The following is a 25,296-nucleotide window of genomic DNA, read 5'->3' as shown; positions in this document are numbered from 1 at the left end:
TTATAAATTGAAATGGAAGCTATATTCAAGAACCATTCACCAATATCAGTCGTACCTCCACCAGGCTTACAATATATTAAATGTTACGAATAAAACGGATGTGATTGCTTTTTCATTCTGACATATCGAATAATTGCCTCTGGAATACATTTTAAATGTTGCAGTAATTTTGCGAATAACACGAATTCCCGTCAACGCATCCTCAATTCGAGGTTACGGAACCAGAAGTATTATTCGTTTAGAATTAATAATAATGTTTTTCGAGAAGTACTTATTTAGAGACAAATATATAATTGAAGCTCAAGAAAATTCCGCTTCAATAAAACTTATATATTATAAGATTTTAAATTAATATGGTTATTTTTATTACAACAAATATTTAAAACGGGATATTTACCATTCCATACCAAAAAAAACATAGTAAATATCCCGTACTAAATATTTGTTATATATTATAGTTGAGATTTACGCCTTCAATCGATTAAAAATATGGGTCTTCCTTATAACAACGTTGTAGTAAATAACCATCTTCTTTTTCTTCTTAATCTTAATAAATGGAAACGAATGTTTGTTTGTGGACAATCCTAAACCGTTATTCAGATAATGGTGAAACTTTGATAAGTATTTCTCGTACTCCTGCAAAGGTCCTAGTCCAAAAAGAAAGGATTCGTTTGCGATGTTTGTTCTTCTATATTTAAAGGTTTTACGTCTTTCATGATTGATTCTTCTCAAGGCTGAGGACTAAAGGAATCAGTAAGCAAGTGTAACGCTCTTGTAATGATTTTTTCGACTTAGACTATCGTTTTTATATTGGTGGTACAACAGTCATCATGTATTCTATGATTGTGTTCCGATATGAGGGGTGAGTAAGAACAAATACAGACACAAAGGATAAAACATCTCAGTTCCAAAGGTCGATGGCATATTTGCAATGTTAGGAATGGTGGCAGTCGTGACCACTCACCATCACCATTTACCCATTCACCTACCTTTGCCATATAAAGGTAATTTAGAAATTTTTGAAAATAGAACACGGAATCTCTGTTTATTAAATCAAATGAAAATATGCCTAACAGTTTCTATCACCTCAACTACGTAAACATCTTACAATTCATTTCCATGTTTGCAGTCAAATTATAAACCTCCGTACCAATAGATACCATTTTTCAATAACCGTAATTACCAAATACTGTAATGTGGTATCACATACTTGACGGTGAATACACAAATATAAACTATTTGCGGCTTACCATGAAAGCTTCCGACCAAAATACAAAGCAAAGTTCTTCTAAAATTTAATATAATTTTAATGATATAAAAGTTACGTTTATATATGTTGTAACGAATTATTGATACGTATAATTTAAATATACGCACACGTGTACATAATGACTCACGAGGAACGGTACTTTCAAATATATATTATTTTAAGAGAGCGTAAAATAGCTACAAACATTAACCTTATGGCGCGTGGCGCGTATACTATATATTTCATTGTGATATATTCCTTTCATAATAAGAATAATATACTAATTCCATTAACGAATATCTATTATATTATTTATATCAAGATATGCTTTAGTAAAAAATACGCGTGCGTCTCGGGACGCTCGATGCAAATGATAACTTAAATTGTCCGAAATACGGCTAGCGTTGTGGGTTAGAGTGAGAAAGGAGGAGCCTGCCTACCGCTGCCGTATGCGTAAGAGAAAGGGAAGCCAGATAGACTGGCGCCGTAACGCGTTACGTAACGAAGCGGTTTACCCTCCCATAAGAAGTTATCACTTGAAAATCTGTTAATAACCAAAAAAATCGATATTTCACGTAACAGCCACACATTTTTCATTGTTCAAACTATTAAACTCAACCTACCCAAATGTGTTTACACAAAGCCAAATCACCAGGAGGTCTTCTATTGCAGAGACTTAATTAAATAACATCGCCTTAAAAACCACTTCAAATCTATTAAAAAAGTCCAATATTAATTCATTTTCTTTCTAAAATCCAGGCCCAACTCTCACTTGAACACGACTCTAACTAATACAAAGCGATTATAATAGACCCTTAAATATATCACAGCGATTTGTAAGCCCTAGATTTACCGAGGCGATCTAAGAGAGCGTTATTAATAACAAACATTGCAGAGAAATGTAACATTTCATCGTCAAATGTTCTTAAGTGATCGTGTATTGTGTGACTCGATGAATTTTCGTTCCCATAACTCAGCCCGAATATAAATACGCCAAATTTTGATCTGTTGTACAAATGACATGAAAATATACATATGATCATAAGTTTCTCATGGTGTGCGCAATGGTTTATGGACCGCCCAGCAATGTACTAAGTCGCTAGTTCGATCCTGACCCATTGGGCTGTTCTCGGTCTCCTAGCACAAGCTTTAGGCTTCGAGGGGAAAATAGGAAAATTAGTAATTCCTTAAAATGGAGCATTGCTACAATTTGTAAAAAAAAAATTCAACATGTTATAAATTTTGAAAACACAAAGGGTTTTATGGCAAATTGTTGGAATGTTTTCGGCGTATTCATAATAATTCCAATACAAATAGTTCCAACCGCATTTAATTTCCTAAACCAGACGATGGGAATATATTTAATTAAATCCAACGAATTTAATTATTATCATGTGGTAGTCGCTGAAGCTAAATTACAATTTGTTAGTAACAGTCTGTAAATATTCTGCTGGAATAAGGACTTCTCTTCTCTAAGGCTTAGAGCATATTCCACAAGATTACTCCGATTTTTTTTTTGGAGAATTTACCGTGGCATAATTTAATCTGATACATGGAGGTTTCCTTTCCGATCCTCACAGGTTTTATCAGGTTTTCAAGCAATTTTTTTGAGTTAGTTTGGGCGCGTTATCATAAAATGTTGAGAGAGATGATTTTGTGAGTGACGTGGATAATACCTGATAAAATCACTCAAAATAGGCAACTTTGTCTTACAATGTTTTTGTTCCAAATTTAGATTCGGAAAAAAAAAATTATATTTATATTATTGTTATAATAATAATAATTATATTGTAATTGTTTATTTGTGTGCAATTTAAAACTTTTTTTCATTACGCCAAAGAATTATAACTTCTTTAAAGAAATATTATCACTTATTTTTGCAGAAAAGTAATCATAAATTCAATGTCTCACTTGAGCATGGTCGCTCAGGAGAACAATTTATTATTGTTCTACAATACCCAAACTAACGTGACTTAAAGACAAACAGCGCCATCTCTGTACTAAAAGATGACTTTAATGAAATGTTAAATATTTCCCTTTATCATATGGAATACAAAATGTGAAATTCGAATAACCGTGCATTTATGAGGTGCGCTTCATACCGCTTCGGATACGTTGAAAACCGAGTCTCACGGGAATGGTACCACGTGCAACAAACTTGGCCAAGGTAAAACTTTATAAAGATTAACCTTCCGATTTCTATTTGTCGTTGAAACGGTTAAGATTTAAGTAACAATTTTTCAAATCGTATTCCTTAAACTTCTACAATATATGTATTAACATATTTAACGTACTTAGTACATTAAATATTTCTCTAACCGTCACAGTTTCGTTCAATACAAATTAAAAGTAATATACTGACGCGTTTTCAGCACGTTACGTTTCGTTTTCCTCATCCCAAAAATGTATATTGCCTTACTTTTTATGCTGTAATTGCCTGCAAATTTTCTACAGCTGGACAAAAATCATCTCTCTCATACAAAGCGACCAAAGCTAAGCTTTTATTTAAGTTGTAATGTAAGTATTTACGGGTGAAATCTTGCAACTCAATTTAGAAGCAGAAATCTTTAACCGATTGAGCTGAAATTTTGTATACACGATTAGTTTAGATAACAGTGCAAGGTTAACTATGTGACCTCATTTTAAAATCAACATGGAGGCATACCCAAAATGGTAGACCAATTATTTTTAATGCAGTCCTACGATATGGAAATCAAATGAAAGGGCTTACTAAGAAAGTAAGTTTTTAGTGATTGACTATAATATGGGTATCGATTGAAAGGACTTACTGAGAATACGAATGCGAGTTTAATTACTAAAAAGTAAATTAAAAGTAAAACACGTTTGCACTAAAACTTTTATACCCTGTTCAAGTTAGCTTGATATTTTTGACAGACGGGCTAGTGATGAGAAACAGAAAATATAACATATATAACAGTCGATAGAACGATGGAATGCGTAATTCAAATTAGAATTTAAAAAAATTTAAACTTATTTTTCTAAAAAAAGTTATACCAGCTAAAAAGATCCCAACCACTAGCCAAAGAGACCCCAACCAAAAGGACCACCGTTCGTAACAATAACTTAACAATGATCTTTAATAAGGATTTTTATAATCGATATTTGTAGCAATTACTGCCTGTTATTCGCGTCCCTACCGTCCGACCGATGTAACATTGTACAAGCGTCTATTATTTTCAGTGTTTCTATTTTAAATTTACTTTGAAGCAATAATATATAATAGAAAAACTTAAAATTTTCGGATAATGCTTGAATCTTTAGGTTTTATCTTTACTTTTGTATTATATATATTTTTTTAAAATATTTTTACAATTTTTAAAATCATTAAATTAAGAAAATAATATGTTCGTCATTGCAAAGTTATGTCGATCAGATAAATTTGCATCTGTCAAAAATATCAAGCTATGTTGTACAGGGTATAGTGTTAACTTATAACGTCATTTCAAATTTGACACATTTGACACAATTTATATGATATAAAAACTGGTCATGTTTTGTGTTTTTAAAAAGGTTTTTTACTTTTAATTTATATTGTCTTACGCTATTTTGTATAGTCGGTTGGACTAACGCTTTTTGTGGAGAATCTTTTGAATCCCAACTCTTGCATTGTGTCTATTGTTGGATTACACGTGTAGAAGAATTCCATACGATAGACGTAATTAACATCACAATTTTTCCGTCCGAATTATTATAAAGACGAATTAAGCAAACGAAAATTCATTGCTGGCCTGGGATCGAACCCGCAATCATCTTTTATAATTCAAGTGTTCTAACTTCTTTGTTTGAGTAATGAATATTTGAATGGATAAATTTACGTTATAGAATAAGGGAATGTCGAGAGTAAAGGGATGAAGCGACAGAAGTAAATACGTAATTATACTTAAAATAAAAACTTTGCAAGAACCTTTCTCGTTCCACAAAACGAGCCCCTTTCATGTTTCAAGTCTCTATTATTTTCGCCGTGCCTTAATATGCAATCAGTCAGGTTATTGAACTCTGTACACAAACATACTGCTTCGGACAGTTTCTGTTACTGTACTAAGGTCTCTTTATGAGTTATAGCATCTTAATTAGCCTATAACCTTTCTTAATAAATGGCTTATCAAAGGCAACTTTTTTTGAAATAGGACCATTAGGTCGTTAAATTAGCGCGTTCTGACAAACAAACTTATCATATAAGTATATATAGATATACAAATATGGCCTATATATTCAACCGCGATTATAACTTTTTTATTTTGTCCAACATTTTAGAGTTGCATCTGCCGTGGTCACAACCACGACAATGTCGCGGTTAAAACCCTGGTTACAAATACAATTATATATATGTACCGTGATATTGATTTGTGATTATTTTTTTCAAATCTGGCTGCTCCTGCGTGTAGATACAAATTGCAGAATTTCATCCGGAGTACCATAACAGTCAGTGATTGCTTGCGCTTAAACTCGGTCTCTAAAGATACACGAACGACTGAGCCATATTGGCACGTTCACTAAAAAAAAATTAGAAAACATCCAAAAGTACACACATTACATCAGATATTCTTATATTATATTGCAAATTTAAATATATTTAAAACGGTTATCAGTTCAATCATGATAAGTAACAGAGTTCATCGTCAGAATTAACGGAAACAGAATTCAAAACGATTAATTACAATCATAAATCAATAGAAAAACAATTGCGCAAACCAACGGACAGCCATCATAATAACTTTAACAAGTTTTTTTGTTATATGTATGTATATAGAAAAAAAATCACCTGTCTTTATAATTTAATATGCCTAGTTTTAAAAACATCCTCTTTTTCTATTGATTGAGTGTCTAACTTGAGCTATAAGAACGGTTTTAAATAAAATCGTTTCATAGCGTTATATTGAGACTATACTTCACACACAGGCATTATGAAATAAATAAAATAAAACTAATAAATTACAACACACATACAAAAATGTATAAATAATTACGAATTAAAACGCGCGTTAACATACTCTATGTACATTTCTGTTCTATTTAAGTGCATAAAGTTTCAACTCTACCATTTAGAGTTATGTCGAGTAAGCACTTCGAAAAGACTGCATTGTTTATTACGACGCCATTGTTGTCTCAGCGATGGAACAAAGACTCGGAGTCTTTAAGATAATTAAAACAGTTATACGATAATTATGTACCACTTTTTATATAATAGGGCTCCAGTAATCAGCAGTAGTCTCTATGTTTGATTATATAATATGTTTATAGTAATTGAGTTAAGAATTATAATTATTATTCTATTAGTATAATTTAAAAAGGTCGATGACCGATATTAGAAACTGCAGAGAATAACGCACTACAGAGGACGTTGAGTAAACAAGCGTACAAACACTTCGGTTCACTTGGGTACTCACAAATTATTCCTTCATAATACGATATGAGCACAGATAATTCAAGCGAACGATCAATGATTTTATTTACATGTTTTTCGAGGCACAGGAGTCTTAATCTAAAAAAAAATATTGACAGGTATTTAAACATATGAGCTTGGGATCTTCAGCCATATAAGTTATGCACGAAAACGAAGCTTTTTAAAAGTTTACATTTACAGTAACTCATTGGGTCTTTAATAATGATATTAAATTAAGAGCTATCACAGAGTAAACAGGGTTGATATAAATCATAATTTTCTTTAACACTAGCTTTCCGTTACGTTACGGGTAAAAATCATACACATCCTCCTTAAAGTTGAAATTTTCAAAGATGCTTTCTGACGCTTAGCGAATGCTTGCGCTATAAATAAACCTCTGTTCCAAATTTGAATTTAGTATGCTCAGTTTTGTGTATGCCTCGATAGTTTATAGATATTAAATGTAGATATCATATTAATTAATGTCATATGAATTAATATCATTATCCATTAATACGACAGCGATGTGTTAATCAAGGCCTGACAACTATTCGCTCTCCATCATATTGAACTGTCAGCAAATCTTACATTTCGAATTCGCTACTAACTAAATAGCTATTAATAAAAACCATTACGATAAATTAATATTATTTCAAAATAACCTAAAATATATTTTTAAACTACACTTATGTTTTAGAAATAAGGTGCTCGATTTTTTTTTTTATAAAATTCGACCAATTTATTTTGTACTCTACTGTCCCTTTTTGCTTCCTAGCGATGTATGTTTCATTGCTCTCCTTTTAAAATAAATACTAGTAATATAAGACAGAATTCGACCTTCGATGATCGATTATCTATGCTTACTAATATTATAAAATTTTTGTATATATGGATGTTTGTTACTCTTTCACGCAAAAAATACTGAATGGATTTTAATGAAACTTTACAATATTATAGCTTATACTTCCGAATCACACATAGGCTATAATCTATAAAGATATTGTGTAAATAATACATGACAACCAACACCTAAAACGCGAGCGGAGCCGCGGACGAAAACTAGCATAAAATACAAATGAGTCGGAAAATATTGTCATATTGGAGATAGAGCTAGAGGCCGACTCTACTTACCAACTTAATAAATCTGCTTAATTAGTAATTAATTGTATATACCGTATTATAAAAAAGTGTAGTAGTCGTATACAGAAATGACTACAAGAATATCGATAGCGTGATTCAGATTGTTATTGTAATATTATAATACAAAAAAGCAATGATTACTATTTTAAATTAAATATGACATTTTTAAGTAGGTAATGACTGAAAGTAGATACTTTTCTTATGTCAGTATTGACAACTGTATGTAGCTGTCATTTCGTAACTTTTTAACGTTATATGTTAAAGTAGTTGTGCCCGCGACTTCGTGCGCGTTGTTTGAATTTAAGTTATTTGGATACTGTAGCGTGATCTTATTTTTATTCTATATATAATTCTAAAATAAAAGTAAGTTGAGCCTAAGTTACTCCTTATTACATCCGCTATCTGCCAGTGAAAGTCCCGTCGAAATCAGTTCAGCCGTTCCAGAGATTAACCGGAACAAACAGACAGACAGACAGACAGACAGACAAAAATTGTAAAAAAAAATATTTTTGTATATGTACCGTCTATACATACATATGCATTTAGTAAAAATGGTTTATTTTATTATTACAAACAGACACTCCAATTTTATTATATGTATAGATAGAATGTATGCTTAATACGTATTTAATGTTACTTTTTGTCCAATATAACATTGTTGTGGAGTACATGCATTATATCATAGAATTAGTTTGCATCATGTAGATTTAATATTAAGCATTCTTGTAGTAAATTGAATATTAAAAGTTGTAACTTAATTCAAATTGAGACGGATAATGTCAGTCAGTAGATACTAAAAATCCTTTAATTTCAGCACGGGAACGCAACAACGTCAAGCGAGACGTCAGTAGGTACGAACACGGCGACGGTCACCGCGACCCCGGGACCGAGTAAAGCGCCACCACCCGCTGCCAAGTTCCGTCACGGTCTGCTGCAGCTCATGATACACACCATCGATCCCATGCACGACGGTGAGTTAGGTATGCACCGCGCTTTGCTTTCACTAACACTTTTTAAGGGTTCGCACGGTTTGATTTTGTTTGAACAACATTTGCTCCGCAAAACAGATAATTAATAGTTAAAATTTAAATTGAATAAATTATAGTTGAATGGTAGAAAATTTATAATGAATCGATTTATTTTATTTCAATTCGTTTGAAAATTCTTCGAATCGCTTTCGACTTTGCAGTTGATCAACTAAACTCGACTCGTGTGAACTCAGATTTATTGATACATTTATATCAATCAAATACTCAATGAATGAATCGATGACAAACTGAAATTTATAAATTAAAACTAATAGAATTTTCTAGAAAACTAATTCTTAATAACTATTTTGTTAATGGGATTACGTAATTAAATATTAAATTATAAATAAATTTGAATCATGTTTTCACACGAAAGCAATTTGAAACAACTCACAGAGTAAATGAATTTGAATGTTTATTTGTATTTTATCGTTAGAAGGATTATTAAAAACGTGTTTTTTTTTTTTTTAATTTATAACAGGAAGACTAATCTTATGATTACTGGTCATATCTTTCAATAAATATATACATTTATACTTATATTATAAAAAGGTAAAATTTGTTTTTTTGTACGTTGTCCAATTCTAACAAGTATTACAGCGGTAGAAAGCTGAGTGCTATAGAATATACCCGTACCGTATAAATTCCACCCGTACGAAGTCGAAATGGATCGCTAGTTCACATATAATATTTAAAGATGTAATACAATTAAATTTCCTAGGCAAAGTACGAAGCAACCGTACGCTAATATTATTTATTACGTCATGGTAAATGTTACCACAACCAAAATAAATTATTACTAATATATGTTAATTAGTAGCTAAGCAAACGTGTTATATATATAAGCAAAATTCAACTCACTGATTAATCACGAAGTCTCAGAGACTATAACACCTATAAACTTGAAATTGGCAGGTAGGTTCCTTATAAGGTGTAGACATCCGTGTAGATTTTTCGAAACTCCACCCGTAAGGGGCAAAAGCGGGGCTTGGAAGTTTGTTTTTTATAAATTTCGCGCAGGTAGAGCCGCAGGTTCAGCTAGTAGAATATAATTAAATTTAAATTTAAATGAAAGCACTATAAATCTGCCTACATTTAACTAATTTCAGTTGTTTCAAACCATTGAGTACTTGATCGACGTAAATTAACCGTAGAATATAGTTCATAAATAAAGCTGTAAAATTTCAAGCTAAATTTATTTTATTAATTATTATTATTAATAAAGCTTAACATAATTATTTTGTAAATAAATGGACATCGACATAATATATTCTTCTCTCGTGGCTGTTGATTCCTTAATCATTGCAAAGAAAGTAAGATTTAGATGAAATTCAAAGACTCAAATCCACTAAACCTCATTGTAAAAGGGTGGTGGATTAGGGTCTGAACTTCATAAATAGGAGGGATGTTTGATGTTTGTCTGATTGAGAGTTGTTTGAGATTTGTATATTTGTGATATTTAGTAAGTGTTTACTTAAAGAGTAATTCAAATGTACCATTTTTTTGGATAGGTTGTTTACGCTAAATATTATGCACATATATAGACAGTATTAAAAATATATTCGAATATTTTAAACCACAGCAGCTTGACACAGCAATTTATCGTTGCTTGCTGCATATTTAAATATTTCGTCGCCTTTATACGTACAGTTCCAAAGCTTGAACTTCATACAAAATTTATGTTAAAACGCACCACATATGACCGCTTAAACAACACTTTACTGCTATTTCACGCAAACAAAATAAAAAACACTCCTCTGCGTGTTTAAAATTTGGCCTTTTTATATAGAGATTACTGTCAACAATTAGCTTTTTACTCGTTCTGTAAATATTGTTTATTTGGACGTTTATATATCTGGGAACTGGTCACCAGTAGTTATTCTGTAAAGACAGTCTTAGATGATCCTTAAATTCCAAAAAGTAATAAGTGATATTGACTATACTATTATATTATATTTGAATAATTATCGCATCACAATAGATCATCAATGGCCGAGATGGCCCAGTGGTTAGTACGCGTGCATCTTAACCGTTTACGGGTTCAAACCCGGTAAAGAACCACTGTGTTTTCATGTGCTTTATTTGTGTTAATAATTCATCTCGGGTTCTGCGGTGAAAGAAAACATCGTGAGGAAACCTGCATGTGTCTAATTTCAACGAAATTCTGCCACATGTGTATCCACAAATACGCATTGGAGCAGCGTGGTGGAATATGCTCAAACCTTCTCCTCAAAGGGAGAGGAAAAGGTCCCAGCAGTGGGAAATTTACAGGCTGTTAGTATAATAGACCATCGTCTCACATAAGACGGTTTCCAATATTACGCGAATCAGATACGAAGTAAGTTGATACAAAATTGCACTACAAAGGTATTCTGTAAGAAGGAACTCGAATCTCACCTTAGATTACGAGCATGAAATGTCAGAATGTGATATGCAACAATGACTATACTAATTATAAAAAATATAGGATACACGTATCAAAATGGCGTATCGACTTAAGTTCATTGACATATAATTTCACGTATAAGCTACGAGGTTAATTCTTGCAGAATCGCACTGCTGCTTATAACGGACTAGCTGTGCCCGCGACTTCGTGCGCGTTGTTTGAATTTAAGTTATTTGGATATTGTAGCGTGATTTTATTTTTATTCTATATATAATTCTAAAATAAAATTAGCCTAAGTTACTCCTTATTACATCCGCTATCTGCCAGTGAAAGTCCCGTCGAAATCGGTTCAGCCGTTCCAGAGATTAACCGGAACAAACAGACAGACAGACAAAAATATATTTTAGTATATGTACCGTGTATACATATGCATTTAGTAAAAATGGGTTATTTTAATATTACAAACAGACACTCCAATTTTATTATATGAATAGATAACAACTTCGAGATATTAATATATATTATTTTTATAAATGTTGCTTAGTGGGTGTTTACTAGACTGATATATCTCTTTCTTTCATCGTGGTTTTGATATTATATTAGAAAGAAAAAAAATTCACCAACAACAACGTAGGTAAAATTCATAAGTAGAGCTAATGATGTTAATATTTGGTACAGTTCAATATTAATATTGGTACAAAAAATAAGATTAATTGTCGGTGACTTTACTAACCGGTATAAAATTTTCTACTGACTGTACTTTGATTGAGAAGTTTATTTAAGTAATTTTATAGTGACTGTACTGCTTTACTAAACTGCTGGTACGAAAACGTACCTACTGTTTTAAGAGAAAATTTGAAAGTAAATCGTTTGACCGAAAAGCTAACAGGAAACGGATTATCTTGATAGGGACATGAAGAGTTCGGTATAATATCATCCACAAACGTACTTAAGAAAGATAACTGAACTATGACAAGGATAACATGAACCAGAAGCAAGTAGCTGAGATTCTGACAAACCATATAGTTTGATAACAACGGCGAGGAGTCCCAATAGGTATAGGTATATTTTTGTAAGTAGTAGATCGCATAATCAAAGCAAATTTACCCATGGATTTTTTTATTGGGTGACATTAGCGTTATTAACAAACCATGATATAATATGTACCGTAGTATATTTTTCCGGGGTAACGCTACAAAAATTGCATGATACTTTCTTAAATTTAGAATGTACATACGACAAATATGAATCAGTGAAAATTATTGTATGAAAAAGAGAATTAAAGATAAATATTTCGTACACATCTTCGTTCGTTGATATATAACATAAAATGCAATTGAAAACGAATACAAGTTACCCAATAAGTAGGTACAAGTTACAACAAGCTACCCAATAGACTTCATCCTCCTTCCTTAACCTTCCAAAGCGCAATGACCTGATTTTAATTATCGCAAAACTTAGCGTAAATCTGAATTACGTTTTGAATAAACTGTTTAAGTGTGTTAAAATATGAACACGAAAACCTCAGCCGACACAAACTTGACCGGTTTTTGTTAAAACAATATTTACCGCGTGAATGTCTTATGTAACTTGGACGTGGAGTTCAGCATTGTGTATTTGGGTCACGCCTAGCGTCACGGCTAAGGGCGATCTTCACCGACGATTACTTACGGTGTTCGTATAACTTGTGTTTTTTTTATTTCGTATCGTACGGGTGTTGGCTTTTATTCATAAAGCTAAACGTGTTCAATTAAAACATATCTTTCTTTTATTAAAGTGAAACTTTTTGGAGAATGATTTCGAGATTCATTTAATATTTAAGATAACGTTTCGTTTGAAAATATTCTGGTTTATATAAGACTAGCTATCGCGCGTGGATACGCACGCTTTTTAGGGGTTGGTCGTCAAATTATAGGCATTAAAAATCAAATACAATATCAAAATATATGTACCTTATTCAAGTAGGCTTTTACAAGCACTTTTGTATCGTCATTTTACAAAACTGTAAAATATGTATACAATAATATCAGCCTATTAATTAATAAAAGCCACCTTTAATTCTAAGGAAGGTCTTCCTTACAATTAAAGGTCGATCGTAAAAAAACAACAGACATACAGTCATATTTAGATTCGAATAACTTATTTAACTAATATTATCTTCGTTTTAATCGTTAATTAAACTATTTTTTTGTGATTACTTTAATATATAACCAAATGAAGGCTAATCTTGCAATAGTTCTTTAATTTTCTTGTAAGCTTCTGACTAGTGTTGCATATCGATAGTCCACTATCGATAGAATATTTATAGTTAAGGTATTAGCGATAGAATCGATAGTATCGTTTTGATCAATACTATCGATAGTATTGAAAAAAATATTACTTTTAACTTAAACTATCGATAGTCCAAAACTATCGATAGTATCGCTGCTACCAATAGTATTGCTTACAGAGAGTTATCGATACTATCGTAAGATTTGCCGTAATCAATAGTATTTCTCACGGAGAGCTCGTTTTGATCGATACTATCGATATCCTGACTAATTTTCGAGCCAACTATCGATAGTCAAATTATCGATAATTCTGCAACGCTGCTTCTGCCTCGCGTTGAAATATTCTACGTGCACAAAAATCGAATGGCTTAGAACCAGAAAATGTGCTACAGTGCCATCTAGCGGCGACTTTCAGCAAAATGTATCTTAAAATAAACCGTTTACATATACATATCACATATAGTAAAGATAATTTCTTATTTATTTTTAACAAACGTTCACAACGACAATTTTAAAAAGCAAGAATGTTTTCAAAATACACTACGTATAAATTCCGTTTCACGCTTTTTAAACGTAAACATTTGCAACAAAACTTTACATTACATTTCATGAAAAATATGTTAATTGTAGTGTTGGAATTTCAAAACATACGAGCCAAGTTCATTTAACATTATGCTAGAATTTAAGCTAACATCAACAATTGCAAGTTGCACCGTCCAAGTTTACGACTGTACACGGGTCCGGGTATAAGCAAGCCGTTACTAAACGCCAGAGTTGAGCTTAAACGAGTTATTACTTTGCATATAAACTCTCATCAGATGTTCAGAACTAATAAAAAATTAAGGAACAGCCCGTCAGACGGGACATATGTCTCATTTCTTTAAAACATATTCTCCCCTAAACCTCTGAGGATGAGATCAACAGATACGTGTATTTTCATTCGATAGTCTTTCATGCTGTTTCCTATTGACTACTTATTGGCGCGTAACCAGATTTGAAGCCGTAATAATTAAAGTTATTTTTCCTAACAATGGACAGATCCAGAATACTGTGTTTTAAATATTGAGCACTTGTAATATAATGATCCTCTACACGTACTTCATAAAAAATTACATGTAATTATCTTGATACAATAACTATCAAAGAAAAAAATCTTGAACTTTACGTTACGTTTAAAACATAAATATATGCAACATTTTAATTTAATAATTGTTAACAATATTTTATTTATCTTTCTTTCAATTTTATGTAGTTTATTTCAATATATGTAGTGTATCTCTACTAATATTATAATGTTTATCAATTATATTGAGATTGAGATCGTTTTATTTATTAATAAACTACGACCGTGAGAAGCCGGGACAAGTTAGTATGTGATATTTTGAATGACTATTTCCGTTTTTTAAACAGTTTTTCTTCTAAAATTATTTATTTTAATACATTGAAGCGTAGTTATTTTATTATCTGTAGATAATGTGGGTATAATTCAAAAATAGTATCTAGATATGAGAAGAACCAGCGAAAGAAGCATAGAGAATATCTGCCAAGCTTGGAACGAAGAACGGAAAGTTCGGTACATTCAGACATTAGTAATTGAAAGTACTAAATTTTCATTTTGTTTGTGTACTTTCTTTTACTAAAGTCTGCGTGGACCACATCAACTGGAACTTATACCTGGAAGTCTAAGTAAGTCGTTACGAATACCACAGAAGAACTAGAATGGACAGCAGGAAGACTGGAGTAAGTTACATACATACATGCATACATATATAATTATTATAATATCCACTTCATTTTTTTATTTAAATATTATTTAAAGTAACGTTATTCCAATTTCCAATTCAATTGCATTATGATTTTTTTATTATAAATAATAATTTGAATGAATGAATGAATGAATGATGAATGAATTGTAGTATATTTTGGTGAGTTTAATTTAACATAATAATGCATGTATGTATATGAATACCGTGTATGCAACTTTTGTTGGTAAATTATAAAATAAAAAATGTCTTCCTGTCCTAGATATCAAAGAGTCAGAAATATAACACTTCTAACTAGCAGTGTTCATTCATATGCTTGTAAAGAAAAGAGACGTGAAGTTTCATAGCTCAGGGGGAAATTCTACTGTCATATATCGGTTAAGATATGTTCCTACGAACTTCGACCGAACCGCAAATAGATCTAGACTAAGAACACGACTGAACAGCAACGATTACGTTCCGTTACTATTGCGATGAAGTAAATAATTTGTTAGTAGAATTGGTGTCTGGGTCTACTACTGAAAATTAGTTGATAGAGCTTAGTAAATTTTCATTGGTCCGACCCGGGAATTCCCCTTTACAACAACCTAACAATGCTATCAGTGTCTGGTTATGTGGTACTGTGTCCTCGTTTAAAGGGTTATTAGAAGCACAGCTTATATATTATACATTTATCGATGATAAACCAATGGGACATCACCAAGCTGTTACATATTAGCTGGCAACATTTTCAATCAAAATTATCTCATATTTCTGACAAAATTGTAAGGGAGATAAAACAAAATCTTATATACAAATGTTACTCGTTTTATAGTGTGGGTATAAAAAGTCGGGTTTGCCATTTTGTATTTAAAACTTGCTTTTATATAAAGTGTGCTGAAATAATGTAGGTCGTACTCGTGACCTTCTTAAACAGCAACTGACCCTCCAGTCTTTGTGGCTAGAGTACACTTTGATGTATAATTTTTATCCAAATATAGAATATAATCTAGAAATACATTAAATTATCTATGCTTAAATATTTCAACTACTACTACAACTACTACAATTATTTAAATACGTATTTTTTATAGCATTCATATAAGTATACTGGTAAACCGCGAACCTTTGGATCTGAAATATCATGTACCTTGTGCCTGTAGTAACACTGGCTCACTCACCCTTCACACCGAAACACAGCAATCCTTGTTATTACTGTAAACTACCAAGTAAAATCTATTGTCTATATTAATACTAAGCTGTCCAAAGTTTTTATCATTCTCAAGTATATTATATCGTGTTACGATCCGAGTAATGACAAAACCAGTGTAAATACACGCGCGTGATTGGCACAAAATATTGGCTCAACTAACAGCGCAGTAGCAAGCAAGACCTATATCAAAATATAATAGCTTACATATATGATAAAAAAGCGTGGAGCTAATACTAGTTGACTTTCAGGCAGAATATATTATATATATTATTGTATTTAACTAACATACATCTGTATTTTAAATGTTGGGAAAGATTAACTACTGAGTTTCTTACCGGTTCTTCTCGGTAGAATCTATATTTATAAATTCACTTGTAATATGACGATCCAAAAGTGCTTGTTCAAAAACTTACTTGAATAAAGTATATTTTGATTTTGATATGAATTTTGAATAAAAAAAACTTCACATAACAAAACCTCGTATTACAATATAAATATTAAATTAAATCGAGAAAACAATTTACAGTCAACTATTTGTGCAAAACTGGTACCAATAAAGGCCTGTATAGATCACCAGTCCACTGTCCTGCCAACTTTGCGACTTTAAATAAAAAGGTCAAAGCTTTAAATAAAAAAGGTCGAGAATGAAATATTTTAAGAGCTGTTCTATTCTGTTGAATAAGCACTAATGTTACCCTTGAGTTTATACGAACTGATATTCCTACTACATGTCTAAAAATATATTTTATTTTATTTTTAAATTTACAACAATAAAATTCAAATATGTAAATATGACAACATTTTTTTTAAACCTTTTAATTTTTAATTTTCTCTATGAATAATTTAGTTCACAAGTATAAACTTGTGAACCAAGCCGGCGATGTGTTATTTCTTGCTAAAACTAATTACAAGAAAGAGTAAAATGTTTTCGCGAATAGCGTTTGAAAATTATGCGGAAATTTCAAATCTGTTGGATAACTCTGAAAATTATAAACTATTAAATACAAAAAAAAGTTGCGTGTACTTAAATACGCCCGCGAATTGTTCTTTTTTTAATAGTTTTAATTGCAAATGCATATAAATAATTACAATGTATTTATTTAACTAGAACAAGATAAGATGTGAAGTTGTCTATTTCGAGCGACTTGACTCTTAACTGTCAGTTAAGAGTGCAACTTCATCATGTAGCCTTCAAATCACCATGTGCTCATCATAAAAATTTACACTTATAATTTTTTCATAACACAAAAGAAATCATCATCCTCCTGCCCTTATCCCAATTTTACTCGGGGTCGGCGCAGCATGTCTTCTTCTTCCATACTTCTCTGTCGGACGTCATCTCACTAGTAACATTCTTTCTAACCATATCGTCTTTCACACAATCCTTCGTTTCCTGGGTCGTCCCCTACCTCTATATCCATCAACATCCATTCTCAAAACCTTTCTCACAACATGGTCCTCATTCCTCCGCATAACATGCCCATACCAAGACAGCCGGTTTCCAGATTGCTTCTCGGTTACCGGTGCCACTTTCAAACTTCCTCTTATGTACTCATTCCTTACTCTATCCATTCGCGTAACACCACACATTCCTCTCAGCAATCTCAGGAATTAGTATTATTAATTTGAAAAGAATTACATAGTATAAAACAAAGTTTACCGCTGTCTGTCCCTATGTATCCATAGATTTTTTAAATTACACAACGAATTTTGAAGTGTTTTTTTTCAATAGATAGATTGATTCAAGAGGAAGGTTTATATGTATAATACTTGCATAATAAAGTAGTGAAACACTGATAATTTTAGATGTTTCTGAAGTGATGTCGTAAATAAACTTTTTTTGCGCTTACATTGCAAACGCTGTCTGAAATCTATGAGATAGATCTAAATAATGTACTACAGTGTTGTACACCTTAAAAAGGTCTTCAAAAAAGTCCGCGATGGTATATGCTTATCTTTTAGGGATAATCCACAATACCCATTTTTTATCCTTTACTTTTTACGAGAAATAATTACTTATTTTCGAAGCTTTTAAGCAAAACAGCATTAATCCTTATCCAATTAAGTAAGTAACCTTAAATACATTGGACATTTAATATAGATCAATATGGACCTTTACAGCTTGTAATTTAAATGAATATATTCGAAGATATTACAGATTTAAAAAGCTGAGACAAAGTCTAATGACTGAAAAACTGTGAACGTTGTAAGACATTCTGTAGTACATTTAGTATCAGCATTGCACCCGTGCGAAGCCGGGGCGGGTCGCTAGTCATATATAAATATTATTAACGTATAAGGGGCGACACTACACATATAGAATAAGACTACTCATATAATACTTTATAACGCATAGAATTGCGATTTTTTAATTTGCTTTCGTCCTGACTGATTATCATTGCACAACAAACTATTGAGTCTAGAAAGCGGAAATTTGTTAACATAAATTCTTATAACGATAGATGCTAAGATTTTTTTTAACTTAAAGGCGGAAATTACTTTATTAACCTAAAAAATTTAAAAATAATAATGAATATATAGTATATCTAATTTATTGTACATAGATGGACGGAAAAAATAATATCAATTTATCTTACCTTCTCTCAAAAACTTCATTAAAAATGTTTTAAAGAAGTTTTTAATGACGCTCTTCAGAACGACCCGTTTCCGATGTATTTAGCATTGATTTATAAAATATCCGTGTAAAATAGAAGTCAGAGTTCTCGTCGCTAAGCCTCCAGCCCTCCATCCGTTATCACTCTCGAACATTCTACTTCTATTGAACTAGCCACTTGACACAAAAAAAGATGAAAGCGAGGCAAAGGCGACATTTTTAGTGATTTTGTAATTTTTCTATAAATATATTTTAACATAATTATATCGAGCGTTATATCATTCTTGTATGTATATTAAATACTCTATATTATAAATACATATATATTTGGTGGAATACATATGTGGCAGAATTTCGTTATTAGAATTTTGAAATTAGACACATGCAGGTTTCCTCACGATGTTTTCCTTCACCGCCGAGCACGAGATGAATTATAAACACAAATTAAGCACATGAAAATTCAGTGGTGCCTGCCTGGGTTTGAACCCGAAATCATCGGTTAAGATGCACGCGTTCTAACCACTGGGCCATCTCGGATCAATTGGCGATTGGCGACGTAAGTAATGGTTAATATTTACGGCGTCAATGTCTATGGGCGGTGGTGACCACTCACCATCAGATGGGTCATTTGATAACCCTACTACCTATATCATAAAAAATATATATTAAAGAATAAATTTGACCTAAACCGAAAGGTCTTAAATCCAGGTTTATCTAACAAATACGACTAAGTTTAAATAATTTGGATTATAATTAAAATAAACGATATTACCTTAAATCTGACAGCGGTGGAGAATATCGTCCTTAGCAAAAGTGCACATATTTGTATGTATGTACCTATATTGAGTCGATCGTCAGGTGCTAGACATAAAAAATACCTATCTTCTTGGGCTTCAAGCAAGGAAATTGTTTCAGTGTTTTGGCGCAAAAGAGCAACCGACGGACAAACATTCAGAGTTACTTTTGCATTTGTAATATTGGTAAAGATGTTCATACGTATAAGTACTAGTTTTATAAGAATTAAATTTTAATGTATATTTCAATTGACTTTCGTTTTGGAAGCCTAACTACTTACTAACTTATTAGCAACTTGGTTTATACTTCATATGTTTGAGGTTGACTTCTAGAGAATCGTTGTATATACCTACATAAATAAATAAGATACGCATTTCTTGCACACAATCTACCAACGCGCATAAAATGGCGTAATATCTGCCTTTAATTTTATTCTTATTTAACCATTATCAGACTTTCTACTTCAATAAAATAAAAAATCAAAATATACTTTATTCAAGTAGGCTTCTACAAGTACATTTGAATCGTCATTTAACAAACTATATTAAGTAAAGTTACCACCGGTTCGGATTGTAGATTCTACCAAGATTTATAATATTTTAAAAGATATTTAACATATTCAGCTTAATCGGGTGTGTGGTATTAGTTTAAAATTCAGTTGCGATTTGATCCACACACAGGTGACAGGTGAAATTATATTTTATATGTTTGTTAAAAATAGGCCAACAGTTGTAAATTTACAGGATATTATGCCCTGTTTTTATTCTTTTTAAAAATATCGCGTATTTGTTAGTGATTTATTGCCTACATCCTTAGTCCAGTGGATCATAAGGCTTAAGCTCAATCCAGACAGATTAACGTGTCGAGCAGATTCCAATATGAGATTGATATGTCGAATCTCCGTTTTAAATTTGTTTTACGTTTATTAAAATAGAATTAAATATTTTTTTTTTATAAATATAAATCTCCAAATGGAGATTCGAAGTTCCATTTTCATTCATTACTTTGTTTAATACAAACAGGTTAACTGACAAATCCGTCCAGGTTTGAACACCGGGTCGGGCAAATATAAAAATATTGGGATTTTACGGTCAAGAATTTTCTAGAAGAGGCCTAGAGCATAACTGTACACCCAGGCCTCAGCAGAACTCTACACATGTGCTTGCCAACATATTAGTGCATTTTCGTTTAGTTGGCTAGTCTGTCTTAAGGATTACCTCTTTGATCCGGGCTTAGGGCGGGAAAATTTAGGGAGGGGTCAAAACTTATTTGGTAAGTTTTTTTTCTATAGTCGCACCCAACGTGAAACCACATGTCAACGTCAAAAAACTGGAAAACAATTACTTGATTTAATCTTCCCGTGGCCGAAACCAATCAAATTACTGATGATGGTAAGATACCATAATTACATACGATTATATAAATACCGCTATTTGTAAGCGTTTCCCGGTTAATTTGTACTACTTCAGTGAAGTCGGAATAAAAAATTCCATCTGCGTACTTCAAGTAAAAAATGTGCTGAGTTCAATTTGTCATTGAAGTATATAAGTAGGATTATCATACCCCACTTTCAAATATTAAATTAATAATAATTTCACGTTGAGTTATTTCCGCATACGCTGCAAACAACTATTATCGGTTATGGTATACGTATAATCAATTTACCATCTAACAAATTAAAAAAAATAAGATTAAGTTTATCAATAAATCTTTTTGGACAATCTGCCTGGATTTAGGCTCGGGTTCCATCACAGGACTGATGGAACGATAATTATGAATACTAACATCATCATAAATCTGGTTATTTGAAAAGAACAACTATGCGAGTTTCTTGCCGTTTCTTCGTATTGGTTGCTTTCCTAATCGGTGGTAGAGTTGAAATATTGACGATTCAAAAATGCTTTATTGTAAAGTTTACTCGAATAAAATACATTTGATTTGATCGAGTAAATTACACCAAGAATAGAGTGAATTTACAAGTCATGGAACATTTTCATTATTAAAAAACTATCACAGTGGCCGATATTATTCCGTGTCCTTCCTTATTTTTTCGTTGTTATTTTTATGGAATTGGTTGGTGAGCACATAGTCCTGATGGTAAGTGGTCCCCACTGCCCATAGACATTGGCACTGTCAGGAATATTAACCGTTCCTCATATCCCCAATGCGCCACAAACCTTGGGAACTAAGATGTTATGTGCCTTGTGCCTGTCTGACTGACACTGACTCACTCACCCTTTAGACCAGAACACAATAATATTAACTATTGTTGTTTGCCGGTGGAATATTTGATAAGTGGGTGGTATCTACCCAGACGGACGTGCACAATGTTCCAGAACTAAACAAAAAGTAAATATTGTTGTCATTTTACTTTTTTGTTGTTATTTCTAATATTTGAATTTTTAATACCTACTCACGTAATAAGACTCAAAACTGTCTTTTAGACTATACCAATAAGTCTAATGAACTACCTAAAACAATTTAAAAAAAAATCGCGGTAACGAACTAAAACAATAAACTTAACAAGAATTAAAAAAAAAATGATTTAGTTTTCAAGTAAAAGTGTGATCATGAGAGCATTCAGAAATATGGAAATAATTGAATTCTTAATACAAACGCCATCTGTTATACGTTGATGATACTATTTACGATAGAAAACTTCACGCGAGTAAAAACATATGTTTAAACGATGGATGAACGGACAAAACGAACGAAAAAATATTAAATTCAGATTAGCTCTAAGACATGATTTATAAAATAACATATTGAAATTGTAACGAATTGTCAATTATAACCTCAAAGAAGGTATTTCATTCATCATGTCATTCACTCATCATTCAAATAATTCTATTTCAATCACCACCCTGTATATATTTACTACAAAGTATATAACAGCAAGAAATGCTGAATCAATTTGAAACTTTCAAGAAAGGCCAATTATATTGTTCAAAGTCGAAACTTATCTAAGGCAATAAAGCTATCCCACATTCTCAAATACATCTTATCTTAAACTTAAATACGTTTTAAACTTAACCGAGCAATAGATATAATAATCTAATTCCACGATCTGCTTTTCAAACAGACAGACGTGTGTCCGAACTTGGTAACTTTGCCGTTTCTAACAATTGTTGTAGTTGGTTCGATATCGCATTTGACCTATTTTTAGTTCTCTGTTAAATTGTGAACTGAACCAGCAGCACGGTCGGATTCTATATGACGCTAGATGTAATCCACTCTATTTTTAATTACAAAATATGTGCAGGTAAAAAGCGTTAATATTTTCAAAGTATATATTAATATCTTAGCCTGATTAGTATTTGCGAGCATTCATATTTGAATGAAGTCCTCCATTCCATTTGGAAAGTCACAAAATTAAATAACTTTCGTTATAATTTTCGACGATGGAGTTTCTAGTTGCTTCTCGGTACAATATATATTTCGAAACGTTAGTAGCATATAATTTTATCTCCAATTTTGGTTACTTTAATAAATATATATTTTAATTTGTTTAGAGTTTTATTGAAGTCTTTTTAACTACTTTCAAAATTGATTTTTTTGGCATTTTCTTTTTTTGTTTGTAAATCTTTGAAATTTCGAATTCTATTCAAAACTTTGTCAAATCTTTATTTTTTTAATTAATTGATAATTTTATTAATTGCGTCAACGCCTAATTGTCTTTGTTATATGAGCTAATCAATCATCGGAAACTTTTATTGGTCATTATATTTTTATTTATAAAATGTATTATGTACCCAAAAATAAATAAATGTGTAATAAATTATATTAAAAAATTATAGATTAATTAATTTAAAAAATAATTTGACCATCATCACCGAAGTATATGACCAGTTATTATCGTCCAAGACCAAAACTCATCACAACGAATTCCTATTAAACTTAGTCGTTCTGAGTTTTAGTATAATATCAATTATGGACATAAGCCATGAAACAGAATATGTGGTTTGAAGAGTCATGCCTTCAAATTTGGACAACCACTAAGTTTTTCACTTGATGTACTGTAAAAGTCATGTACTCGAAAGCATTTCATTTACATACTATCTAATTGAAAACTTCCTAAGTAATTTTTAAGGTGTTATAAAAATCTATAAATCTTTAAAAGTCTACGCACATAGTGGTCTCCTTAACAGGAAGAAGCGTTTGCCTCAAAGCGTTGAGCAAAAAGTGGTATTCACGACATTTACTATTATGCAAAATATAAATAATTTTGCCCAATTTTTGAACTCTAATTTTCAACAGCTGCAATTGCCTTTTATAAAGATATTATTGCATCTATGCAACGTGTAGTAGTTACCTTAGGTAGTAAACTTACAGATAAAATAATATTATAACCGTAAACTTCTTCCCAGGTAAAGTAGACGAGAAGGCGACGCAGCTGCACGCGATAGCTTCGCTCAAAGTGCTCCTAGAGGCGACGAGGCCGACAGCAGGCGGCGCTGGCGCTGCTGCTGCGAGGCACTCTGCCGCTGCTGCACAAGCTAAGGAAACGCCTCTCGACCTCCCCAATGGAGGTTTAGCAGACGTCCAGTTAGATGCTATAGAAGAGGTAGGAACTAGAACTGCTTATATGTTCGAATGACCGTAATATTTATCCAACAAGATGATGATGATGTTGTTTTCCTCCTGACGAATTTCCAATGGACGTTCTTGATTGAGACTAGCTAATTGCACAGGACATATTATAGTGCACAAGTGTGTGTGTGCAAGCTACTCGTATTCTATAATGTATACACATTCAATACTCACATATCTCATAATCCGATGGGACACCAAATCAGACAAAACTGGAAAGATTTCAGGAGGGACATCTGTATGTACTTCACAAGGCACGGGAGTAAGATGTAATTATTACTTCATCGTAAATTTAAAACCGACATGCATAACATTTATACAAACTACTAAATGTAGGCTTCGGCTTAAATAAGTACGGCATCCATGCGATTTGATGATCAGCGTAAAACATCATCAATAAGCCTTCATGGGGAATAGCGTAATGTTTAATAGCGTGTTATTTACAAAAATCTTGTAAACAAACAAACAAATTCTTTAACTTCTGTAACATTTCTTGCTTTATTGAATTGTATGGATTGTTCGAGAAAAAGGGATTATATTAATAAAAAATCTGATATTAAAAACAAAATAATTTCTGAATAAAACTGTACAGTACATGCTTTTCGTCTTATTAATAGATAATAGACCTTATCATAAAATATTTAAAGCTTAAAATGAACAATACAAAAACCCCAATGAAAATCAAATCAAAATCTACTTTACTCAAGTAGACTTTATTTAAGACAAATAACATAAGAATCGATAACATTAACTGCTTAAATATACAATGGTGGCAAGAATGCCAGCAGCATTTCCCCGTTGAATCGCAATTCCGATCCTCTGGGCTAAAAAAGAACCAGCCCTCCTGTCACCAGTGGAGGCAATA

At 31.9% G+C, this 25,296-nt stretch overlaps 1 protein-coding gene across 4 annotated transcripts in view; it reads left to right on the top strand.

Annotated features, from left to right (window-relative positions):
- LOC113399080 (sodium/potassium/calcium exchanger Nckx30C) overlaps positions 1-25,296 on the top strand; it is an 85,017-nt gene that overhangs the window by 44,619 nt on the left and 15,102 nt on the right. For 3 of the 4 annotated variants that reach the window (XM_026638139.2, XM_026638132.2, XM_026638117.2), the window contains 2 exons: positions 8,608-8,773; positions 24,209-24,405. In XM_026638139.2, coding sequence (XP_026493924.1) covers positions 8,608-8,773; positions 24,209-24,405 — 363 coding nt within the window. The remainder of the gene's footprint in view (positions 1-8,607; positions 8,774-24,208; positions 24,406-25,296) is intronic. The other variant, XM_026638125.2, reaches the window with a different exon arrangement.

This window comes from Vanessa tameamea, chromosome 18 (genome assembly GCF_037043105.1).
Source record: "Vanessa tameamea isolate UH-Manoa-2023 chromosome 18, ilVanTame1 primary haplotype, whole genome shotgun sequence".
NCBI lineage: Eukaryota > Metazoa > Arthropoda > Insecta > Lepidoptera > Nymphalidae > Vanessa > Vanessa tameamea.
Note: the sequence above shows the minus strand (reverse complement) of the source record. Positions and strands in the feature narration are given on the sequence as shown.